This window comes from Leopardus geoffroyi, chromosome D3 (genome assembly GCF_018350155.1).
Source record: "Leopardus geoffroyi isolate Oge1 chromosome D3, O.geoffroyi_Oge1_pat1.0, whole genome shotgun sequence".
NCBI classification, from domain to species: Eukaryota; Metazoa; Chordata; class Mammalia; order Carnivora; family Felidae; genus Leopardus; species Leopardus geoffroyi.
In genome coordinates, this window is record NC_059339.1 from 19,132,544 (window position 1) to 19,155,324 (window position 22,781).

Here is a 22,781-nt window from a genome sequence, read left to right on the forward strand (position 1 = left end):
TGATTCCCATGTTCAGTGTCCCAGAAATGACCTTGACCCTGTGCCACCCCTGCCTTGCCTCCAGGACAAAGCACATGCTCAGTACATCACCTAGGAGGTCCTTTACAGTCTGACCCCCTTGGTTCTTCTCCTTGCTTCCCCCTTCTCCCTCCCAGGGGAGAAGAGTGCCCTGGGGTCCCCAACAGATTCCAGGCCTGGCCCTGTTGTGCACTGGCCTGTCCCTGTGCCCTGGCTCCCTCATGCCCTCACCTGGAAGGCCATCTTTCCGCCTCTCCACCTGTTGTGCCATTGCTCCATCTTTGTGTTCCAGCTCACAGGTCACCTTTGGTTAGCTTTCCAAACTCTGGCTGTCTTCTTCCCCCAACCCTCCAGATGAACCAACTCCTCTGTCCTCTGGTCCTTGGCCCTTGGAACTCAGCTGGTGATGGATATTTATCTCTGTCTGTCCCTTGTGAGATTATACTTCTTTTTTTTTTTTTAATTTTTTTTTTTCAACGTTTATTTATTTTTGGGACAGAGAGAGACAGAGCATGAACGGGGGAGGGGCAGAGAGAGAGGGAGACACAGAACCGGAAACAGGCTCCAGGCTCTGAGCCATCAGCCCAGAGCCCGACGCGGGGCTCGAACTCACGGACCGCGAGATCGTGACCTGGCTGAAGTCGGACGCTTAACTGACTGCGCCACCCAGGCGCCCCTGAGATTATACTTCTTGTTCATATCTATCCTGATGGTGTTAACCGTCTTTGGAGAGAGATAAAATGGAAAAATAAATCCATAAGCAAGTGACTTTGTGGTAGAGCCCTGCTGAGAGGCATCAGGACAACCTGGGCAGGAGGGCAGGTATTGCTGGGCCACCTCAGGTGGAGGTGTGTCTGTGTGAGGGCACCTGAGGCCTCAAAGCCCCCACGCACCCTTTCTGTAGTTTGGATATACCAGGGACTTTGGTGAGTTTGGGGGGTCTGATGACTTTTTTGGATAGGACAGGATAGGAAAGTTCTTTTAAAATTCTCTGTACATAATTGAGAGCAAGGTTATATTTTTCTGTGGCTTTTCTGACATTACTGTCGTATTGTTAATACATATGAAAACCCTTTGCTCAATTTTGAATTGTAGAAGGAACAAAGGGTATTAGTCACTTCTAGTGTATGTGGGTATTAAGAATGCTAATTACTGCTCTTAGAGGCCAGACTCAAGGGGTTATTTTATTTGTAAGAAGAATGAATACAGATTAAAGGATATTAACTTAACTGCATCCCTGTCTGTAAAATTTCAGCCTTGGCTCTAGTTTGTGACATTATAATTTCTGTGTCTTACATGGTTTTAGTGACATGTCAATCCATGATGTGTCAGTGAGCGCAGCTGAGACGAAGGCCATTGTAGAGGAGGCCCTGGGGCTGCGGAAGAAGAGGCAAGCGTTGACCGTGCGGGAGAAGGAGCCAGACTTGAAGTTGGTGCAGCCCATCCCCTTCTTCACGTAGGTCGTCATCCGGGTCTCTGGGGTTGCTGGGTTGGCGGGTGGACCCTGCACAGGAGGGAGAGGCCCCGAGGCCTGAGCCCGGGCTGATGGTGTGAGTGGGAGCTGGGTCCACGTTGGACAGATGCCTAGAGGCGTGCACTTAACTTGCTGGTTGCCAAGAAGCAGGCCAAGTCTCTCACAAGTGTGCCTCGTCTAAGTCTCTCTTTGCTCTTGCCGTTCTTGATGCCAGCCACCTGCCACCTCCCTGTAAACCCCTTCTCAGTCTGCCCTTCCCGGAGGGGAAAATGAAACTAACATTTGCCAAGCACTGGACAGGAGGAAACTGGGTTCAGAGCAGTGAAATGGTGAATGGAGAGTCTGGAGTTGATCCTAGGTGTGGGTTCTGTGGCTCTTGAACCCATGGTCTCCCTCAAGGGCTATGTGGGATGCACTGAAGGATGGGCTTCAGGATAGCCTTTGTGAATCCCACAGTGTGTGAGCGGTCCCCAGGGAAGAGAAAACTGGTATTGGCAGCCTCCCAGAGTTGGGGTCATTCTGCCCCCTCGTGAGATCTGGCGTGCAGTTTTTGTTTTTAAAATTCTGACATTGAATCCTGAATCTTTAAATTTAGTATGCTTTGACAGCAATGTTCTCCTACTCAGGTGTTGTCACGTAGCGGTCTGCATCTTCTGCCCTGGATCAGGCAGACCCGGGGCTGGTGTTGGCACCCATAAGTGGGTGACCCTGGGATACTACATGCCACTCCCTAAAAACAGGCAGAGCAACCGTCTCTTGTAGGGTTGTCATGATATTGAAATAGAGCAGCTTTGGCCAGCACAGAGCCAGCACCTGGCACACGCTCGGGAGGAGCTAGCTTTCGATCCATGGTATGACTTGCTGGTATGTTTCCACATGTTGAGTCTGCCAGGAATGTCTTCCCGCCTGGACCCTGAGACGGTTGGAAAGTTGGGGCTGCTCTGCCATCTAGTCAGATGGCCTTCCCATTATTTTGTCGGCTGGGTCAGGAGCCCCATTCTGTTTGAGTGTGTGGGCTCCTAGCTAAGAGGTTTGGGATTTTGGGAAGGACCCTGGATGTCTCCCTGTTACAGTGAAGGAGAGGAAGGCCTGAGAACGCTGGAGAGCATCCTGGTGATGTGACTAGAGAAGAGAAGCTGTGAAACCGGTGTCCAGCCTGCCCTCATGCAGGCGGAAGGCCAAATGGAAGCATGAGGGGGGTGGGCTTGGCTGGAGAAAGTACTAGTTGGTAGTGAAGTCCAGGATTGGGTTATTAGAGGAAGAGTGCGGAGATTCTCTCTCTCTGGGAGGGTGGGTGGGGCTTTTAAAATAACCACTGTCTATTATAGGCCTCAGCACACTCCTCCCACAGAGAACTAGATGGTAGATGCTTTAGGCTTTGTGGGCCAGGTCCCATCTCTGTTGTATAGTCTTCTCGGGTATGTGTGTGTAACAACCCTTTATAAATGCGAATATTGTTCTTAGCTTGTGGGCTGTACAAAACAGTCTGTGGGCCACAGTTTGCCACCCCTTGGTCTATTCATTGCCTAGGTATATGAAATTGTGTATTTAAGGCGTTAGATATAACACAGATGGTGAGCAAATTTTTCCCCATCTGCATGTAACCCTTACTGAAGACTGGAAAAGAACAGGTAAGAAATCCCTTCTAGTCCTAGGAGCCTCCATTTGGTTAGGTTCTGGATTTTAAAGCATCTTCCATTTGTATTCTTTCCATAGCATTTCCTGGGTGCCAGCTTCATGCCAGGCACTGTGCTCTGTGCTGGGGACTCAGTATGGTGGGACCTGGTCCCTCTCTGGGGGCATTTGAGGGGTAGTCGGTCACCTGGAAGAAAAAGCACATGCCCCATGCTGAGGAGCCTTAGAGGAGAGTAGCACAGCACCTTGTGCAGAGCTCATAATGGAGTGTGCACTGCTTTGGGGTTCAGGGAAAGGCTTAGGTGCTAGAGCTGGAGTCTGACAGGAGTGGCAGAGGGGCTGGGATGTGAGTGAGAGCCTCATCGGGGGTAGAAAGAAGCCTGTGCAAAGTTCCTGTGGTATGTAGGGGTATGATTTTGTTTGTAGAATCGAAAGAAAGCTAGCATGGTGAGAGGGTGGGGGTGGAGTGTGAGGTGTGGCTGGGTCAGTTGGCTGGACGAGGCCATGTGGCGCCCTGAGGCCGAGGGTGTGATTTTTAGCCTGAGAGCATGGGAAGCCAATCAGAGATGGGTGGGTGGATATATCGTGCCACACCATATCGGACCACAGCACAACATATAACAACATAAAGCATGAAGCGAGAGACAGCATACAGTATATCATACCACACCACAGTAAGACAGACACCTGTCATAGCACATAGCACACAGCATACGACATACGACATAGCACACACCACAGCACACAGTGGTCTTGGTTTGCCATGCTGCAGGCCTCGGCCCAGGTGGGGACCCACTGAGATGCTGCTCCCAAGGGGCCCTGCCCAAGGGCCCATTCAGCCGCTTTCGACGACATCCCTGTTAGCAGCCCCTCTTCACCTTCCTCTCCCCCAACCAAAAATAGGATTAGTGGCATCAGAGAAATGCCACAGATGAATTAAAAATTCGACCTTGTAGGGAAGGAGCTTTTGAAGTGAGTCAGTGGTTTTCATGCCTGCTTGGTGGAGTCTGAAGGTGCCTGAGCTGCTTCATGGCTTGTGCCAGGGTGAGGGCAGGAGGCTGCTGGGCCCTGCTCCTCCTGCTCGGTCTGTTCCACCTCAGTGGTGTTAGACTCGGGATTTTGTCCGTACCGACGACGACAAAACCGTGAGCACTCGGCCTGCCCTCATGGAGATGGCAGTCGTGGGGCCAGTTCTGCCGCCTCTCCACAGGCTTGGAGCACCTGATTATGGGTGCTGACCAGGTGTGGTGACCCTCTTCTTGCAGCTGGAAGTGTCTCGGGGAGAGTTTACTGGCCATGTACAACCACCTCACCACCTGTGAGCCCTTGCGGCCCAGCCTCGGCAAGAGGATCGACCTGTCTGACTATCAGGACCCCAGCCAGCCTCTGGTGTCTTCTGTGGTGGTGGCACCTGTCAGCGTGATCCAACCAAGCCCCGTCCCTGCCAATCCAGCTGTGACTGTGGCAGAACCCGTGCTCTCCTATGCCCCTGTGGCTGCAGCCAGCTTCCCACTGCATAGTCCCAGCCTGCTGGAGACTGGTGTCCCTGCAGGTGAGGAAACCTCCTGGGGTCACTTCTGGGGAGGCCCCATTTGCTGGGCAAGAATGAGTGTTGTGATGCCCTGGCCTCTCCAGAGAGATGGGTCTTGCTCATGCTCCTGGCTCAAGGTTTAGGTGGGAGCCCCTAGCTCTGCAGGGGAGGTTTGGCCACAGGGCTGCTGCTGGTCAGGGGTCACTTCAGCACTGAAGCCCCCGAGGGGAGGGGGTCAGAGCTCAGGGATGCAGCTGCTTAGGACTGCTAAACGCCTGGCTAGTAGGTTCTGGCATAAAGGTCGCTCTTCCCACTTGTCATATGTGAGCTGGCAGGTCCCTTTGCTGGTTCTGCCCTGTTGCTGGCCATGTGCCATAGCACTGGGCACTGCTGTGCGCTGACATTGAGGGTGACATTGACCTTAAAAAACAGTCTGCAATGTGGATGGAACTGGAGAGTGTGATGCTAAGTGAAATAAGCCATACAGAGAAAGACAGATACCATATGGTTTCACTCTTATGTGGATCTTGAGAAACTTAACAGAAACCCATGGGGGAGGGGAAGGAAAAAAAAAAAAAAAAAGAGGTTAGAGTGGGAGAGAGCCAAAGCATAAGAGACTGTTAAAAACTGAGAACAAACTGAGGGTTGATGGGGGGTGGGAGGGAGGGGAGGGTGGGTGATGGGTATTGAGGAGGGCACCTTTTGGGATGAGCACTGGGTGTTGTATGGAAACCAGTTTGACAATAAATTTCATATATTGAAAAAAAAAAAAACCAGTCTGCAAAGTTACCACTATATGGTAATATATTTTTTAATGGTTTTATTGATTTTTTTATAATTAGTGTCAATGAAGTTATAAAAAAATTTCAGACAAAAGTTCTAAGCTTTTTCTTGATTTCTGTGTCCCTGATAAAAAGAATATCTAGCAGTTAAAGAAGTTTCTGAATGAACATGTATGTTGGTTCTAACTTTTTTGCTTAATCATACATGACAATCACGCATAACACTCCTCTGCTCTCTGTGTAATGCACACAATTCTCTTGCTTGTGTCCTATCATTGGGTGCTTAGAAGGTCCTGGGCAGTGGACAGAATCAATGTCGCTGCTGTTTGCTCTGTGATGTCCCAGGTACATCCACTGAGGCGCCAGAGGCACTTGCAGCCAGTGGGGGTGGGGTGGGGGTGGACAGGGAGTCTTTGAGACCCTGGTGTTCTGTAGCTGTGGGAATAATCTTGAGATTTGGCTTTTGGGTTCTGTGAATTCAAGCAAGGTATGAATTAAGTATTTTGAGTTTGAAATTAACTTTATTCAGGACTCTTGTTAAAAGACGAACAGTTACTTGAATGCCAGAAATAAAGATGAAATACACTGGTGGAATTAGAAAATTAGGGGCACTAATGTGCCTCTTTGGTGCGTTTTCTTACCTCTGCCCCTTATAAGATTTCAGTTTGCACTCTTTGTGAAGGTGATGTTTCTGGGGGAGATAAATCCAAGAAAGGAGTAAAACGGAAGAAGATTGCAGAAGAGAGTGGAGAGACAGCGAAGCGGCGTTCTGCCCGTGTACGAAACACTAAGTGCAAGAAAGAAGAGAAAGTAGACTTCCAGGAGCTTCTGATGAAATTCTTGCCATCTAGGTACTATGCAGATGTTTTCTCATTTGCAAAAATAAGCAAACATATAAGCCTCCAGCCTGTGCCACCAATAAAGTTTTTCCTTCCATTGCCACCCCCTCCCTGGCATCTCCTTTGTGTCCCCATGACATCTGTGCCAGTAGCCAAAGCACAGATGTCACTGGTTTGGGGTCTTGGGTTCTTCTCACTTCTCTTCCCTCTGAACTTCCTGAGTCAGGAGCCATGACTTGCACATCTTTTGGAGGGCCGCATGCTCCTTGGGCCCTCAGGAGATGGATGGATCACCGAGCTAGAGGCTACTCGCCCATGTCCTCATGCGTGCACAGACACCCACTTGCTGGGAAGCCTAGGGCTACTGCTGCTGGAGTGCAGACTCTGGGAAACCCCACAGAAGGGAGCACCCATTCGCTTTGGGGAAGAGTATGTGTGCTTGGTTTCTCCAGGCTCAGTAGGATTCCCTCAAATTCTGAGGAGGAAGAGGATAGGTTTGTAAATCCTCTTGCTTTTGCCAGTTCCTAGTGTTCTCAAAGAAGCCTCAAGGGAGGAGCAGTGCCCAGGCTGCCCCAAGTTGGGAGGGGCCTGGGCTCCAATGTTCCTTAAGCCTGTTTTCACCAGGCCTCTTGCTTTTTGTCCTTGTCTCCCTACCTCCTCCAAAGGTTCCCGGGCTCTTGATTCCTGAGTCATCCTGGGCACCTTTGTTTATGGTACCAGTAGGTGGGCTTCCTGATGCCTCCTCCCCTGCTCTTAGCTGAGTGGAGAAAGTAGTTCTGGTTGTGCTGTTCCGTCATCTTGCTGCCATCTGACATTTGGTGGGCACATTTCTTGTCTGCTGGGGCTTCCTCTCCTATCCCCTGTGTCTTTGTGAGTTCATACCTTTTTATCCCTTCACAGTTACTGGAATAGTTTGGGAGGTAACTGTGTATATTCAGCAGGCTGGCTTATTTATTTATTTATTTATTTATTTATTTATTTATTTATAAAGAGAGCTTGAGCAGGGGAGAGGGGCGGAGGGAGGGAGGGAGAGAGAGAGAGAGAGAGAGAGATACTGAATCTTAAGCAGGCTCCATGCTCAGCATGGAGCCCGATGTGAGGCTTTATCCCATGACCCTGGGATCATGACCTGAGCTGAAATCGAGACTCAGACGCTCAACTGACTGAGCCACCCAGGCACCACCCCCCCCACCCCCCCCCCCCCCCCCCGCCTTTTGCATCTTTAACCAGGAGTCCTCAGCTGGTGATTTGGCCTATGCCAGTTTATTTTCACAGGTGACAATAGCCAAGTGCAGAAGGAGGAGCCAAAAGCTTTAGATGGATTGTGAATCCATTTTATAGCAAGATTCCCATTTTCTTCATTTGTTGTCTTTCTTTTGGAGGTGGAAGTAAAGTGCTTGGAAATCAGGATTGTTCTCTCTAAGTAGAGGATGTGATCAGTTCTCTCTGATAAATTCCTCTTCAGGGTTAGGGCCAGGAGCAGGTCTCCCTTCAGGACAGCTGCAGGTTGGGGCTGTGGCTGATGATATCAAGAGGTCTGAGTGACCCATTTCCCCATCTTCCCTTCAGCCCTGCTGAAAGGGTCTTGCCTTTTTTTTTTTTTTTTTTTTTTTTTTTACATTAAAAAATTTTTTTTATGGGTATCTGAGTGGCTCAGTTATTTAAGCATCCAACTTCGGCTCAGGTTGTGATCTCACGGTTCGTGGGGTTGAGCCTTGTGTCGGGCTGTAGGCTGACAGAGTCTGGAGCCTGCTTTGGATTCTGTGTCTCCTCTGTATCTCTGTCTCTGCCCATCTCCCGCTTGTGCTTGCCCTTTGTCTCAAAAATAAATAAACATTAAAGTTTTTTAAAAGTAATCCCTACACCCAATGTGGGGCTCAAACTTACAACCCTGAGATCAAGTATCGCATGCTCTACCCACTGAGCCAGCCATGCGCCATTCTTGCCCTCCATTCTTGCGCCATTCCTATGTGGAATGGTTTGTGGCTTCTTTATCTTTATTTATTTATTTATTAAAAAAAATTTTTTTTTTTTTTAACGTTTATTTATTTTTGGGACAGAGAGAGACAGAGCATGAACGGGGTAGGGTCAGAGAGAGGGAGACACAGAATCTGAAACAGGCTCCAGGCTCTGAGCTGTCAGCACAGAGCCCGACACGGGGCTCGAACTCACGGACCATGAGATCATGACCTGAGGTGAAGTCGGCTGCTTAACCGATTGAGCCACCCAGGCGCCCCTCTTTATCTTTATTTTGATTGTAGGTTTCCATGTCTGCTTCTTCAAATGGTCAGGCAAGAACAACATGACAATTCACCTGCAGTAGCCACTATGGGGGTGTGTGTGCAATGAATGAATGAAGTGATTGAAAAGTGCCCTATTTTATGTGTTTATGCTTCAGGGTTGTTTGGTTGAGGGGAAGCTACAAGGAAGGCCAAAACGTGGTCGTTGGGAGGTGCTGAAAGAATGGTCCTCCCCAGGCCCACGGCTTTGTGAGGAGCCATTGAGGGACCAAGCTCAGAAGGGTCTTCTGTGCCCTCATACGCCACTCACCCACTTTATCCTTGCTAGCTGGGCTCCCCTCAGGTCTTAGAATGTACACCTGGTGTTATTCTGGCCTGTGCCTCTGTATCTGTCCTGCTGCTTTGCACAGCCAGTCCCTTCTCTTCCATTGTCCACATAGACATTACCCCCTCTGAGAGATCATCTTGACTCAGCTCTCTAAAGGAGGTCCCCTGTGACTCTGTCTTAAGTACTCTCTGGTGGTTGGTTCTCATGTGGGCTCTTTGTCTTTGTGTTTCTGTATATTGTCTGTCTCTCCCATCAGAAGGCAAGTTTACTGTGGGCAGGTTTTGCCACACTAACAGCTGAATTTCAGTGTCTGGCACATGCCTGGTCACCAGTTGATCAGGGATCAACACATCCTATTGGTGGGATGAATGAATGAGTGAGGGTATAGACTAGATACCAGCTCACAAAGGCCTAGAAAGAGGCAGAGCCTCCCGGAGGCCTGGATTTTGGATCCCGCCACTCGCTCATTAGTATCTTCCCTCTTGCTCAGTTTTAGTTTCTCTCTTTGGAAGAATTTGTGTGCTTGTTTCAGAATGTGTGGTGTGGTATCACTTTTGTGATTTTGGTGTGTTCCATGCAGGCTAAGAAAGCTGGACCCGGAGGAAGAAGATGATCCCTTTAATACCTATGAAGTCCAGTCAGAAGCCAAACTGCAAAGCTTCCCGAACATTGGACCTCATAGACTGTCGTTCGACTCAGCTACGTTCATGGAGTCTGGTAAGAATTGAGTAACTTGTGGGAATTCTTCCTCCCATTATTCTGTATAGCCTGCTTAGGTTTTGTACTGGGAAAATGGTTCTGGGATAAAGTATGGTCAAGGGTTTGCCTGGATTTGTCTTGCGCCTGAGCTCCGTGGTCAACTGGGAGGTCTGCTGAAATGTCTGGGCTCATACTTGACTGTGTTCCCTGAAGGACACGTGCTTCAGGCTGAAGCCAGGGGTATGGCCTTGCAAGTCAAATGCACATGACACAACTGTTGAGTGCATGTTGTAAGGTAGCGCATGGAGGTTGGCCCTTCAATACCTATCTGAGGCCTGGAGGTTCAGAGAAGCTTGCTCATACCTGGTGAGGGCTGGAGCCAGGATTGGGGCCCAGCAGCCTGGCCTCAGCACCACTGTGTAGGAGGACATAGGTGCTCTCTGCCTCTGCCCCTACCCTGCCCCGCCCCTGCCTCTCATCTCCCAAAGAAAATGGGAGACCCTGGCATAGAAGGTCCTTCATTCAAGTCAGTTGTTTCTCCCTCCCTGGGCAGAGAAGCAGGATGTGCATGCATTCCTACTGGAAAACCTGACCAATGGGGGCATTCTGGAGCTGATGATGCGCTACCTGAAGGGCATGGGCCATAAGTTCCTGCTGAGGTGGCCGCCGGGCCTGGCGGAGGTTGTGCTCAGCATCTATCACAGCTGGAGGAGGCACAGCACCAGCCTGCCCAACCCACTGCTGAGGGACTGCAGCAACAAGCACATCAAGGTCAGGTGGGCCAGGGGCCTCTTGAGGGCTATTGTCAGACTGGGACCAGGGGATGGGCACAGGGACCTTCCGTGGGTATGGGGTTACTGTCATGTTGAGCTACCTCCATTTGTGGGCCTGGGACTGGGACCTGGGCCCCTGGAGAGTCATGGGACCTGGTTTGTGTCTAGAGAGATCCCTGGAGGCTAAGTGGAGGCTGTATTTGGGGCTGAGAGTGGGCACAGGGCCATTAGAAGGCTGTTGCCAGGTGAGTGACTGTGGTGGCACTGGGGTGGAGGGTTCTGTAGGTAGAGCTGACAGGATGAGCTGCAGGTGGAGGTGAGGGAATGAGATGGTCAAGGAGAGGGTGCTTCTAGGTCTGGCTCAGGTACCAGGGCTGGTGGTGGAGTGGTGGAGATGGAGGGGAGCCAGTGGAGAGAGTGGGCAGAAGTGGAACGTTTGGCTGTGTTCCAGGTTCCAGGAAGTGTTAGCGTTTTGTTTAGCAGGTGAGAAAATAGAAATGCAGAGGCTTAAATAGGTTGCTTAGGGAAGTGGTGGGGGCCACTGGTGGTAGGGGGCTAACCCGTACCCAGCCTACCAGCTGACTGCACTCTGCACTCCAGGCTCCTCCGCTCGGTGCTTCCTGAGGCTCAAGGGAATACTGGATGCTCTGGTGCCCTTCTCCTGTTATAGGAGGAAGGCTGGGTGCCGGGAGGGGTGTACTGGGAGCTTTAGCGCCCATCTGGGTGGTCTTTCTGGCTGGGGGCACAGAAAGTGGAGGAGCTCGGGGTTGACAGGTCCTTAGGGCAGTGTGGAGGTACTGGGACAGCTCAGGGACTGTGTCCTGGCAGCTGCTGCTCATTAAGTCTGTTCTCCCAGGGGCAGTTTGGAGTGGCTGGAGGAGGTGAGGCTTTGGTTTCCCGACAAACCAGGTTGATTATTTCTCTGCTGTGCCTGCTTGGCAGGTGCCTCCTTATCTCCGGACCTCAGCTGCCTTATGTACTGTGGCCTGACCCAGTCACTTTAAAAAAAATTTTTTTTTTAATATTTATTTTTTATTTTTGAGAGAGAAAGAGAGCACGACTAGGGGAGGGATCAGAGAGAGAGGGAGACACAAAATCTGAAGGAGGCTCCAGGCTCTGAGCTGTCAGCACAGAGCCCAACGTAGGGCTCAAACCCACGAACCACGAGGTCATGACCTGAGCCTAAGTCAGATGCTTAACCGACTGAGCCATCCATGTGCCCCTTGACCCAGCTACTTTTAAGGCTTAAGTGCTGTAGTATGGATGCAACATCTGGCCTGGTAGGTGACAGAGATGCCTCTTCCATTGGGCAGTCCCTTAGGACTGAAGACAGATCTCTAGCTCCTTCCAAGGAGGATCCATGTGCCTCTTTTTATGTCCTGGCAAGTAGCCACTGATTATAAAAGGAAAGTAGGTTTACTTTATCAATTTATCAAAGTAAATTTTAGTTTCATTTCATCCCATCCATCACTGTTTAATAACTCTGTAACTCCATTCCTGACCTTCCGGTACCTGTCCTGCAGGATATGATGCTGATGTCTCTGTCCTGCATGGAGCTCCAGCTGGACCAGTGGCTGCTGACCAAGGGCAGAAGCTCTGCAGGTAGGAGGCATTCTGTGTTCTGTGGTAGGAGTAATTTTCTGAACCCTCAGCAACCAGGAGGTAACGGGAGTGGGGAAGCTGAGTCATGGAATTCAGACTTAGTTTTCAGTGGGCACATTTCCTGGGTTGGCTTGTTGGGCCAGGGAAAATCCAGAGTCCCAGAGAAACCCCTTGGACACTCAAGAAATAGTTAGCAGTAGCTGAGCTCCCAGAGGAAGTCACCTGCCTGCTTTTTTTCTATTCAGGATTAAAGAAAATAGGATCAGATTTCTCAGGTTATCACTTGATAATTTATGTGTCCCAATAATTTTCCTGGATGATTTAAACCACTACCCAGTGAACAAAGTTCAATATGTAAAATGAGGGCCCTTGGAGTCTCTGCATCTCTCTGATTCTCTGACTTCTCTGATCCTTGCCACTTGAGAGGCTGTAAAGCTCCAAGGGGCTCAGGGCACTCCAAGACACTAAAGCAAGTAGGGCGAGAGCTGAGGGCAACCTCTAGGGAGGAGAAGGGTGTTTGGACCGTACACATGAAGCTGACTTGTTCTGGCCTGAATGGTTTTCAGTGTCTCCTCGGAGCTGCCCTGCTGGTGTGGTGAATGGCAGGTTTGGGCCTGATTTCCCAGGAACCCACTTCCTGGGTGACCTCCTGCAGCTATCATTTGCCTCATCCCAGCGGGACCTGTTTGAGGATGGCTGGCTGGAGTTTGTGGTCCGTGTTTATTGGTTGAAGGCTCGGTTCCTGGCATTGCAGGTTGGTTCTGCAGTTGGCATTCCCTGGCACCCAACAGGGAGGGAGGAGAGCTAGACATGGTGTTGAGGATTCATGTGTATGTGCACATGCAGCACCTGCCTGACACTGGGCTCAGAGTGAGGAAGTGGGACGTGGGGAATTTTCAGATCGCAGATACCCCAGCATGGCCCCCAGTCTGTACAGCATATGAGCACGACCACAGAGCTCTGGAAGGAATCTCCTGTGCCCCCTGTAGACCCCCTCACTCAGGATTGCCTTGCGGTCTTGAACCCTTTGCCTGTGTTTTCCTGAGAGAGCCTGAATGAATGCACAAATGGATGCAGAGCTTTCTAGAAGGGGAAACCACCTATCTTGTGTGAATTCTCAGAAGGCTTCTCCTCAGAGCCTGGTCTGGATGGCCAGGATATACCTGGTGGTACCCAGTACACTGTGGTAGAATGAATAAGATTGTCATAGTTGGTTCTGGAATTAGATAAGCTTAGGTTCTAATCCTGGCTCTGCCATTTATCTGTTCATGATCTTGAACAAGACACTCAGCCTTCTTCAAGTGTCCTCAGTGTTCTCATCTGCACCATGGGAGTTAATGATACCTTTCCTTAGAACTGTGGTATGAATTATTCATTCATTTGTTCATTCATCCAACAAATATTTGTTGAGCCCCAGCTGTGTGCCAGGCCCCTTTTAAGACGGTATAGCAGTAATTGGACAAAGCTGCCCTCGTGGTGCCTACAGTCTAGTGTGATCAGGAAGGTAAGGTACCTGGCACGGCACAGTGAGTTTCCCTCTTTCTGCCCCTGTCCCTTGACTGCGTTTCCTTTGACCAGGGAGACATGGAGCAGGCCCTGGAGAACTATGACATCTGCACAGAAATGCTCCAGAGCTCCACTGCCATCCAGGCTGAGGCAGGGGTTGAGCAAAGAGACCTCGTCATCCGCCTGCCCAACCTCTACAATGACTCCGTCGTTTCCCTGGAGGAGGTGAGTGGGAGTTGTTTAATGGTGTTTTCTTGGCCAAAGATTTATTCTTGTCAATGATTTATTTATTCCATGTCCCTATGGAGCAGGAGAGCAGCCCACGTGCTGAACAGGGCTCCTTCTTCCCAGGAGAGGGTGAAGGGGCCTGGGAGAGGCACTCTAGTGCACTGGGAAAGGGAGAGAAAGGTTTTCCAGGTGGCAGGGGGCAAGGAGGCATTCACCGGCAAGACCTGGAGTGATCATTGCTCAGCTCCCTGGGCTGTGTGTTGCGGCAACCCCAGAGGAATTAGAGGGAAACTGCAGACTGGTGCTGGTCTGGCTGTGGGGCTGCGTCAGCAGAGCCATGTATGCTAGGCTGTGCTGGGTTCTGATCCTGTTATCACTGTGCAGCCTCAATCCTCAGCACAGTTCTATGGCTGTGACATGTCCACATCAGCTCAAAGTGGCCTTCAGAGTCTTGCAGAGTTTTTTTTAAGTGTATTTATTTAAGTAATCTCTATACCCAACATGGGGCTTGAACTCATGACCCTAAGATCAAGAGTCACATGCTCCTCTGACTGCACCAGCCAGGCACCCCATGTTTTGCAATTTTTTTTAAGTTTACTTATTTATTTTTGAGAGAGAGAGAGAGAGAGAGCAAGCAAGGGAGGAGCAGAGAGAGAGGGAGAGAGAGAATCTGAAGCAGGGTCCACACTGTCAGCGCAAAGCTTGATGTGGGGCTTGTACTCATGAACTGTGAAATCATGACCTGATTGAGCCCAAACCAAGAGTCAGATGCTTAACCAAATGAGCCACCCAGGAGCCTCTGCTATGTTTCTTTTTTATTTATTTATTTTTCTTTAAAAATTTTTTTTAAATGTTTATTTTTTGAGAGAGAGACAGAGAGAGAGAGAGACAGAGTGTGAGCGGGGAAGGGGCAGAGAGAGAGAGAGAGAGAGAGAGAGAGAGGGAGAGGGAGACACAGAATCCAAAGCAGGCTCCAGGCTCCGAGCTGTCACTACAGAGCCCAATGCGAGGCTTGAACTCACAAGCTGTGAGATCATGACCTGAGCCGAAGTCAGACGCTCAACTGACTGAGCCACCCAGGCGCCCCCCTAGGTTTCTTTTTTAAAGAATTGAATGCTTTGACCTTAATAGAAGTACTTTAAAAATTTTTTTTGTTTTAATGTTTATTTTTGAGAGCAACAGAGAGACAGAGCGCGAGTAGGGGAGGGTCAGAGAGAGAGGGAGACACAGAATCCAAAGCAGGCTCTAGGTGCCAAGCTGTCAGCACAGAATGTGACGCGGGGCTTGAACTCATGAATTGTGAGATCATGACCCAAGCTGAAGTCGGACACTTAACCGACTGAGCCACCCAGGCGCCCCTGTAGAAGTACTTTTTGTAAAGCATTTGTTTTATATAAATGCTGATGTACTGACGGGGAGTCTACTTTTGTACTCCTCATCTGGGTCTGGTAAATGCAGACATTGGCCAGATTCAGAGACTGTGAGAGGTTTGTCATCGGGCAGCATTCTGGGCCTTTTCCAGATTGATAAGAACCTGAAGTCGCTGGAGCGGTGCCAGTCCCTGGAGGAGATTCAGCGGCTGTACGAGGCTGGTGACTACAAAGCCGTTGTGCATCTGCTCCGCCCAACCTTGTGTACCAGTGGATTTGACCGAGCCAAACACCTGGAGTTTATGACTTCCATTCCAGAGAGACCAGCCCAGCTGCTGCTGCTGCAGGTGTGTGTGCCCACAGTTCCCCTCACTCTGACCTCATACCTTCTTTGCTTGGTTGTGAGTTTATTCTCTGAAGGCTTTGAGGTGGCTTTCAAGAACACGCATCTAGAAGAAAATAGTAGGAGTAAAAACTGCTAACTGGCATCTAGGAAGATGCTAGTTAGAAGATACGGTCAAGACTGGCAGAAAGCTGGAACCTAGGAGTGCAGGTTCCAGGGTTCTGTGTGGCTCAAAATGAGCCCACACTTGAATCAGAATGTCTGCCTGGCAGAGGAGGAAGGCAGAAAAGTCAGGATGTCACCCATCCATTCACCCATTTGTTCATCTGCCTGTCTTTCTATATTACCTTTAAAATTGAGCTTTGAGGGGCGCCTGGGTGGCTCAGTCGGTTGGGCGACCGACTTCGGCTCAGGTCACTATCTCGCGGTCCGTGAGTTCGAGCCCCGCGTTGGGCTCTGGGCTGACAGCTCAGAGTCTGGAGCCTGTTTCGGATTCTGTGTCTCCCTCTCTCTGACCCTCCCCCGTTCATGCTCTGTCTCTCTCTGTCCCAAAAATAAATAAACGTTAAAAAAAAAATTTTTTTAAAAATAAAAAATAAAATTGAGCTTTGAGTAGTTGTTAAAATGGACAAACTCTACGATGTAATCAAGATCAAATAAATACCCATGTACGATCATGTGCTTGAGGAAAAAGAACACCACAGTGGTGTTTTGAAGCCATGCACCCTCTCGGCTCCCTCCATGCCTCCCTTCTTTAGGAGGTAAACTCTTACTGAGAGCTCGCTGGGCATCAGGATCTGCTGGGCACTGGGCAGTTTCTCAGTCTCTCTGTGCCTTGGTTCTTCATCTCTAGAATGGAGATGATCATCGTTCATCCCTCAGAGACCTGCTGTAGGGTTTATACAAGTTAGTGTGTGTTGGCACCATGCCTGGCATGTAGCAAGCACCGTACGGGTGCCGACTGTCATCAGTGCTGCCATCTTTGGGAAACATGGGGTTGGATGATAAACTTGGAAGGTGATAAACATGATGTGCTTAATGGTGTTGGGTGGCCTGGCATCCCATCTCTATGGGTCACACACTAACCATGTTATATTTATTCTCTTATTGGGTCCTTCCCCTCCAATTTGGAAAGAGAGCCCAATCTTCTCCCAGGCATTTTGTTCATATTGTTTGAGACATTTCAATTAACTTTCTTGAACTGGGAAATAGTAAAGAGGTATGACTATAGGAGCAAATGGAGGCATCTCCATCGTGGTGAAAGGAGAGGAAACAGTTGATTCTGAGAAGGAAAGAAGGAAGGGAGGGAGGAGGGGGAGAGGGAGGGACATTGGGAGGGAGGAAAGGGAGGTTCTAGCTCCTGGCAGAGTAGGCTCAGGCTGGTTCATGCTGAGATCAGGGAATGAGATTTGTCTGACTTCAGTTACCATGGCAGGCTTGGGGGGTGGAGTGGAGGAGTGTCCAGCATGACTGCATGTGGGAGGGATGTCTGGGTGTACCAGGGAGGCCATTAGGTGGGGAGAAGGAGGGGGGAGAGGCTAGCCCTCGGTGTGCCTGATAAGAAGGCCCCAGTGATTCAGATGTCAGCTTGCTCCTGTCGTCCAGAACTCTTGGGTGTGGTGGGGTGCTCCATTGTTGGGTTGGATGGGCACTGAGCAGTACTGAGAGGGCTGTGGTAAGGCCTGGGCCAAGTGCTGTCAAAGTACCTGGTTTTTGAGAATTAAGTGACTCTTGTTTTTTCCTCAATTTCTTACAGAGGGGGTGTGTTTTCTTACTGATTTGGAGTGCTTTTTATATTTTAAAGATACTGATCTTTTTTTCATCAAATGTTGGAAATATTTTTTTTCCCAATCTCCTTTTATTTATTTATTATTTATTTTTTTATTTTAAAGTGAGGGAGTGAGCACAAGAGGGGAGAGGGGTGGGCAGGGGAGAGAATCTTAAGCAGGCTCCATACTCAGCATGGAGTGCGATGCAGGTCTTGATCCCACAACCCTGGGATCATGACCTGAGCTGAAATTATGAGTTGGACGCTCAACCAACTGAGCCACCCAGGCGCCCCATGCCCGTTTGCTTTTATATTGTGGCCTTTTTAAAAGTTGTGAATTTTGTGTTGTCAAATCTTTTGATATTTGCAAACATTTATGATTTTGTTTATTATGCTTAGATAGCCTTTTCAAGACTGGAAGAATATTTATCCACTCATTCTTTTTTTTTTTTTTTTAATTTTTTTTTTTTTTTCCCAACGTTTATTTATTTTTGGGACAGAGAGAGACAGAGCATGAACGGGGGAGGGGCAGAGAGAGAGGGAGACACTGAATCGGAAACAGGCTCCAGGCTCTGAGCCATCAGCCCAGAGCCTGACGCGGGGCTCGAACTCACGGACCGCGAGATCGTGACCTGGCTGAAGTCGGACGCTTAACCGACTGTGCCACCCAGGCGCCCCTTATCCACTTATTCTTCACACATGGATTGAGTTCCTACAGCGTATCTGGCACTGGACAGGGGAGAAGGCCCGCTTGACAGAACCTATATTTTAGAAGGGAGACAGACAAGAAGCATGTCAACAAATAGATTAAAAGTCTGTTTGCCTTTGTTTTCTTCTAGTGGTGTTAATGTTTCATGTTTATTGTGCTTCATCTAGTTTTTATTTTTTTTATTTTTTTTATTTATTTATTTTTTTCAACGTTTATTTTATTTTTGGGACAGAGAGAGACAGAGCATGAACGGGGGAGGGGCAGAGAGAGAGGGAGACACAGAATCGGAAACAGGCTCCAGGCTCTGAGCCATCAGCCCAGAGCCCGATGCGGGGCTCGAACTCACGGACCGCGAGATCATGACCTGGCTGAAGTCGGACGCTTAACCGACTGCGCCACCCAGGCGCCCCTCATCTAGTTTTTATACGGTGTATGTAGGGGAGGGAGGGCCTGAATCCTCCCCTCTAGCAGTATGATGGGTCTCCCTCCCTATTTGGGCAAGCTGCCTTTTATGGTCTTTGATATAATCATGTAGTTTCTCCAGGTTGAATTGATTCTAAGTTCTTGATATTTTTGTTTGCGATTTTGAGCAGGGTCTTTTTTTGGTCATTATGTTTTCCAACTGTGCATTTCTGGTTTATAGGAACCCAACTGGTTTTTTGCATGTTTATTTTAAATATAGCCACTGTGCTACATTCCCATTATTTCTGATAGTTTCTGTTTTTTTCGGGTGGACGATCATATTGCCCACAGTCAACGGTAATTTGGTCTCCTCACTTGTTGGCAGTTATTCTTGTGCTTTTTAGCTCTTTCTAAGTTTGAGCCCTGGGCATTATGTCACATTAGAGCACTGCTGATGGGTCCTTGTCTTGTCCCTGACTTTCATGGCAATGAAAGGTCCACAGTCTTTATCCTGCTACAAAATAAGCCCCTGTCCCTCACGTGTTTGGTGTTTGATCAGAGAGTGTCAGCCTTTGGGTTCCATGTCTGCACCCCATAGGCTTCTTCATACCTCTGGCCTCCTGCTAAAGAGTGCTGGCTTTCTCTAAAGAAACACAGGACCCATTTTCCTGGCAATTAGGGCTTTTAAATTGGGGGTGGTTTTGATCTATGTTCAGATACTGCAACACATCCCAAAGGCGGTTTTGGGCATTTCTGCCCCACCCCTGTCTGTGTTACCTCAAAGAGCTGTGTCGCGTGGAGCTGTTGCCAGCCCTCAGCTGCAGCGAGGTCAGAGCCTGAGGGGGCACCGGTTGGCAGGTGCTTCCTGCTGGTCTAACAGGCCGCCTGCCAGATCTGCAAATTCACAGCCAGACCGAGTTTCCTCACACAGCAGCATGATGATGAAAGCGGCTCAGACTGAGGTGCTTAAATGGGTTATGTTCTAGAGCAAAAGGAAAGGGAGCTTCACAAAAGATGATGGCTCCCAAAGAGGGGATTTTAAAATAGTGTGGTGTTCTGAGAGTTCCATGTGCCAGGACACGGTGCTGAGTGTGCTAGGTACAACAGCTCATTTCATGCTCCCAGTCACCTTCTTCCACGAGGGTACCTGTTGTGGGGGGCGGAGATGGGGACTCTTAGAACGATGACCTCAGTGCTGCCTGGCTACTTGCCTCTACTGTGACCTTGGCTCAGGTCCTCTTCTGCAGAGAGAGTCCCTCCCCGACAGTCTGCTGAGACCCCTCCCCTGCTGAGACCCCTGAGCGCTGTGGCACTGGATGAGCACATGACTGGGTGGCCTGGGGCACAGTGGCTTGGGGTGAGAGCTGACAAAGGTGGTGGAGTCACTCAGTCTCACCTTGGCGGTTTGCCCACTCTGGCCTCTGTGTCCCAGCTTCATAAATGAGGCAACTGAGGTGCAGAGGTCAAGCACCTTTCTGAAAGCCCGCTGGCTGGCACACGCCATGCCGTGATTGCACGTAGATCGCCATGTGACCTCACAGATGCCTCAAGGCCCGTGGAAGGCCTCCGCTTCCCCTTTTTTTGTGCTGCCCCTCAGTCCTGAGGACCAGGCGTGGAGAGCGCCATCACAGTCCTCTCACGGCACGCCCTCCTCCTCGCCCCTCCCTGTGCTCAGGACTCCTTGCTCCGGTTGAAGGACCACCGGCAGTGTTTTGAGTGCTCCGACGTGGCTCTGCAGGAGGCCGTCCAGCAGATGGTGAATGCGAGTGAGTCCGCAGCCAAGGAGGAGTGGGTGGCCACGGTGACCCAGCTACTGCTGGGCATCGAGCAGGCACTCTCTGCTGACAGCAGTGGCAGCATCCTGAAGGAATCATCGTCCTCCACTGGCCTCACCCGGCTCACCAACAACCTCATCCAGGTAATCTCCCACTCCTTCGTGTGCTGCCCTGCACCAGCAGGTGTGGTTCTCGGAATTCCCCCTTCGTAGCTCACTGGCTTTCACTGCAAGCTAGGGACCCCAAAGGGGCGCCTTGGCTACTCTGGCTGCAGGAAGCGGGCACCTCAGGTAGTGGGTGGCTGCGCACTGGCCGCACACCTTCCTGGGACTGGTCGGGTCTGGGGGTTGCAGCTTGCTGAGCACTTGGCATCACAGGGTTCTTCCAGACCACCCATCCCTGAGTGACAGAAGTGGGTTCAGAGCAGGAGACCCTGACCTGTGTGTGGTCAGCAGGAGGTAGAGCTGGGGCTGAAACCCAGGCCCTCTGTCTCCCTGCCGGGGCTCGCCACCACCCCACGTTGTCCTGGCTCTCCTAGCCAAGGGGTGGTCCCAGTACTCCGCATCGTCCAGGTGGGCTTCATAGCAGGAAACTTTCCTGAAGCCACCCTTGGCTCTTTCCGGACAACAGCTCTTCAGGCCATCAGCACAGGTCTTGCCAAATCCATGTCCGTAACGTCCCCATCCTTTGTTTCTCCTCTGCATCTGTAGCGCTCTGCCTTAATCCAGGCAGAGTCTCTTATTTGAACTATGGGAGCATGCTCCCCGCCCCTCTACACTCCTGGTGCAGCCACCACCCTGCCACAGAGGCACCTTTCTGACATGGAAATACCAGTGTGCTCCTCCCTCCCTTCAACCCTTCATGTTCCCCCTGGTTGCCCATCACCCAAGGTGTCTGAACCTGCCTGGCCCCCTCTCCACTCATCTACTTCCTTGTCTGTCTCTGGGCCTCTGCCTGCATGCCTGTCCTGTACCCCTAGTTCCTGCCCTCTTCAGTATTGGTTCCACCACAACCACTCACCTGGAAACATCAAGGTTCTCCTCTGTCTGTCCCTACCCTTCCTCTGCGACCCCACTGTGGCCCTCATTTGCTTTAATTACAGCGACTATACTGATTCTTAACTCTTGAGTGGCTTGTCTGTGGTTCTCTTCCCCCCAGGCTGTCACTTCCCCTGTGCCCTGCTCACCTCTGTAACCCTCACGTCTGGCATGGGTCCTGGCACACAATAGGTGCAGAGGGCCTCAGGAACTGCATGTGGCATAGGGAGGACTGCCGGAGTGGGCTCCTCTGATGCCTGGGCTTACCACTGTTGTTGGGCACCCTGGGACTCTGATGACTGGAGTGCTGGAGTGCTTTCTAGTCATGTCCCCGCCTCTGCCCTGAGGGGTCACCCCAGAGGGTTGGAGGGAGAGCTGGCCCTACTGTGACACCCCTGTTCTCCCTCTCCCAGGTCATTGACTGCAGCATGGCCGTCCAAGAGGAGCCCAAGGAGCCCCATGTCTCCTCAGTGCTGCCCTGGATCATTCTGCATCGAATCATCTGGCAGGAAGAGGACACCTTCCACTCCCTGTGTCACCAGCAACAGCTTCAGAACCCAACGGATGAAGGTGGCAGAAAATGGTTCTGGGTGGAGGTGGGCCCTGACAGTCCTATCCAGATGCTGTGAGTGGGCTTGGGGCTCAGTCAGTAGGATTTTGTGTGGGGCCTGGACAGAAGCAGAGGCTTCTTTGGGGAGCTCATTGCACAGGGGGGTCGAGAGGCAGTGGGTGTGTGGTATTTCATGTCTGGTGCAGGTGGTAATAGAGTGACAGCATGGGGAGTGCTTACAAGGAGCACGGACACTGCTCCAGGCAGTCTCAAACTTGCTAACTCCTTTAATCCCCAAAATAGCCCTATGAGATGGGCAGCCATGCACTAGCCTTCACACTTAACCACCACGCCCCCTGGCCCCTGCTGGCGTGAGCCAGTCAGGGCAGCAATGTGCACAGCTGGAGGGTAGTATGGAGTGAGCACAGGTCCAAATCCCAACTATCACATCTTGGCTACGTGACCTTGGTCAAGTCATACAACCTCTCAGCCTCTATACCCCACGTATATGCTGGGAATAATGGTACCTATCTCAGAGGGTTGTTCTGAGGACAAAATGAAATAATAAAGCTATCATTTGCCAAATCAGTGTCTGGCACATGAGGGTGACAAATGAGTAATTGTGAATGAGAAGCTGGAGAGAGAGCCCAGGACTCTTTATGGAGATGGCACTTGAGCCAGGTCAATGCAGTGGTAGGAAATGTGGTGAATTGAAGAAATAACCATAACAGCTAAATGACCTTTTAAACAAAGATACCCCATCATTCTTTAAAAAAAATTTTTTTTAATGTTTATTATTTATTTTTGAGAGAGAGAGAGAGAGACAGAGAGACAGTGCAAGCAGGGGCAGGGCAGAGAGAGAGGGAGACACAGAATCAGAATCCGAAGTAGGCTCCAGGTTCTGAGCTGTCAGCACAGAGCCTGACACGGGGCTTGAACTCATGGACTGTGAGATCATGACCTGAGCTGAAGACGGACACTTAACTGACTGAGCCACCCAGGAGCCCTGTTCTCCCATTTTGCTCAGTCACTGTACAGGGACTCCTGCAGGAAGCCTGTGACCTTGGGTGGGGTGCATCTCTGCAGCTGTAGCAGACCCTGAAGGAGCTGGCGGTTGGGGGTTGTCTGCTGACTGCACTCCTCTTGCTGGGCAGCCAGGCGTACCTTAAAGG

The 22,781-nt window shown here is 50.4% G+C and overlaps 1 protein-coding gene across 10 annotated transcripts in view; it reads left to right on the forward strand.

The window, feature by feature from the left end:
* The window catches only part of CABIN1 (calcineurin binding protein 1), a 156,702-nt gene that overhangs the window by 24,363 nt on the left and 109,558 nt on the right, over positions 1-22,781 (forward strand). For 7 of the 10 annotated variants that reach the window (XM_045458949.1, XM_045458948.1, XM_045458946.1 and 4 more), the window contains 11 exons: positions 1,325-1,474; positions 4,393-4,679; positions 6,105-6,291; positions 9,428-9,564; positions 10,100-10,317; positions 11,843-11,921; positions 12,488-12,675; positions 13,500-13,652; positions 15,178-15,372; positions 19,923-20,165; positions 21,473-21,629. In XM_045458949.1, coding sequence (XP_045314905.1) covers positions 1,325-1,474; positions 4,393-4,679; positions 6,105-6,291; positions 9,428-9,564; positions 10,100-10,317; positions 11,843-11,921; positions 12,488-12,675; positions 13,500-13,652; positions 15,178-15,372; positions 19,923-20,165; positions 21,473-21,629 — 1,994 coding nt within the window. The remainder of the gene's footprint in view (positions 1-1,324; positions 1,475-4,392; positions 4,680-6,104; positions 6,292-9,427; positions 9,565-10,099; positions 10,318-11,842; positions 11,922-12,487; positions 12,676-13,499; positions 13,653-15,177; positions 15,373-19,922; positions 20,166-21,472; positions 21,630-22,781) is intronic. The other 3 variants (XM_045458954.1, XM_045458953.1, XM_045458955.1) reach the window with 1 other exon arrangement.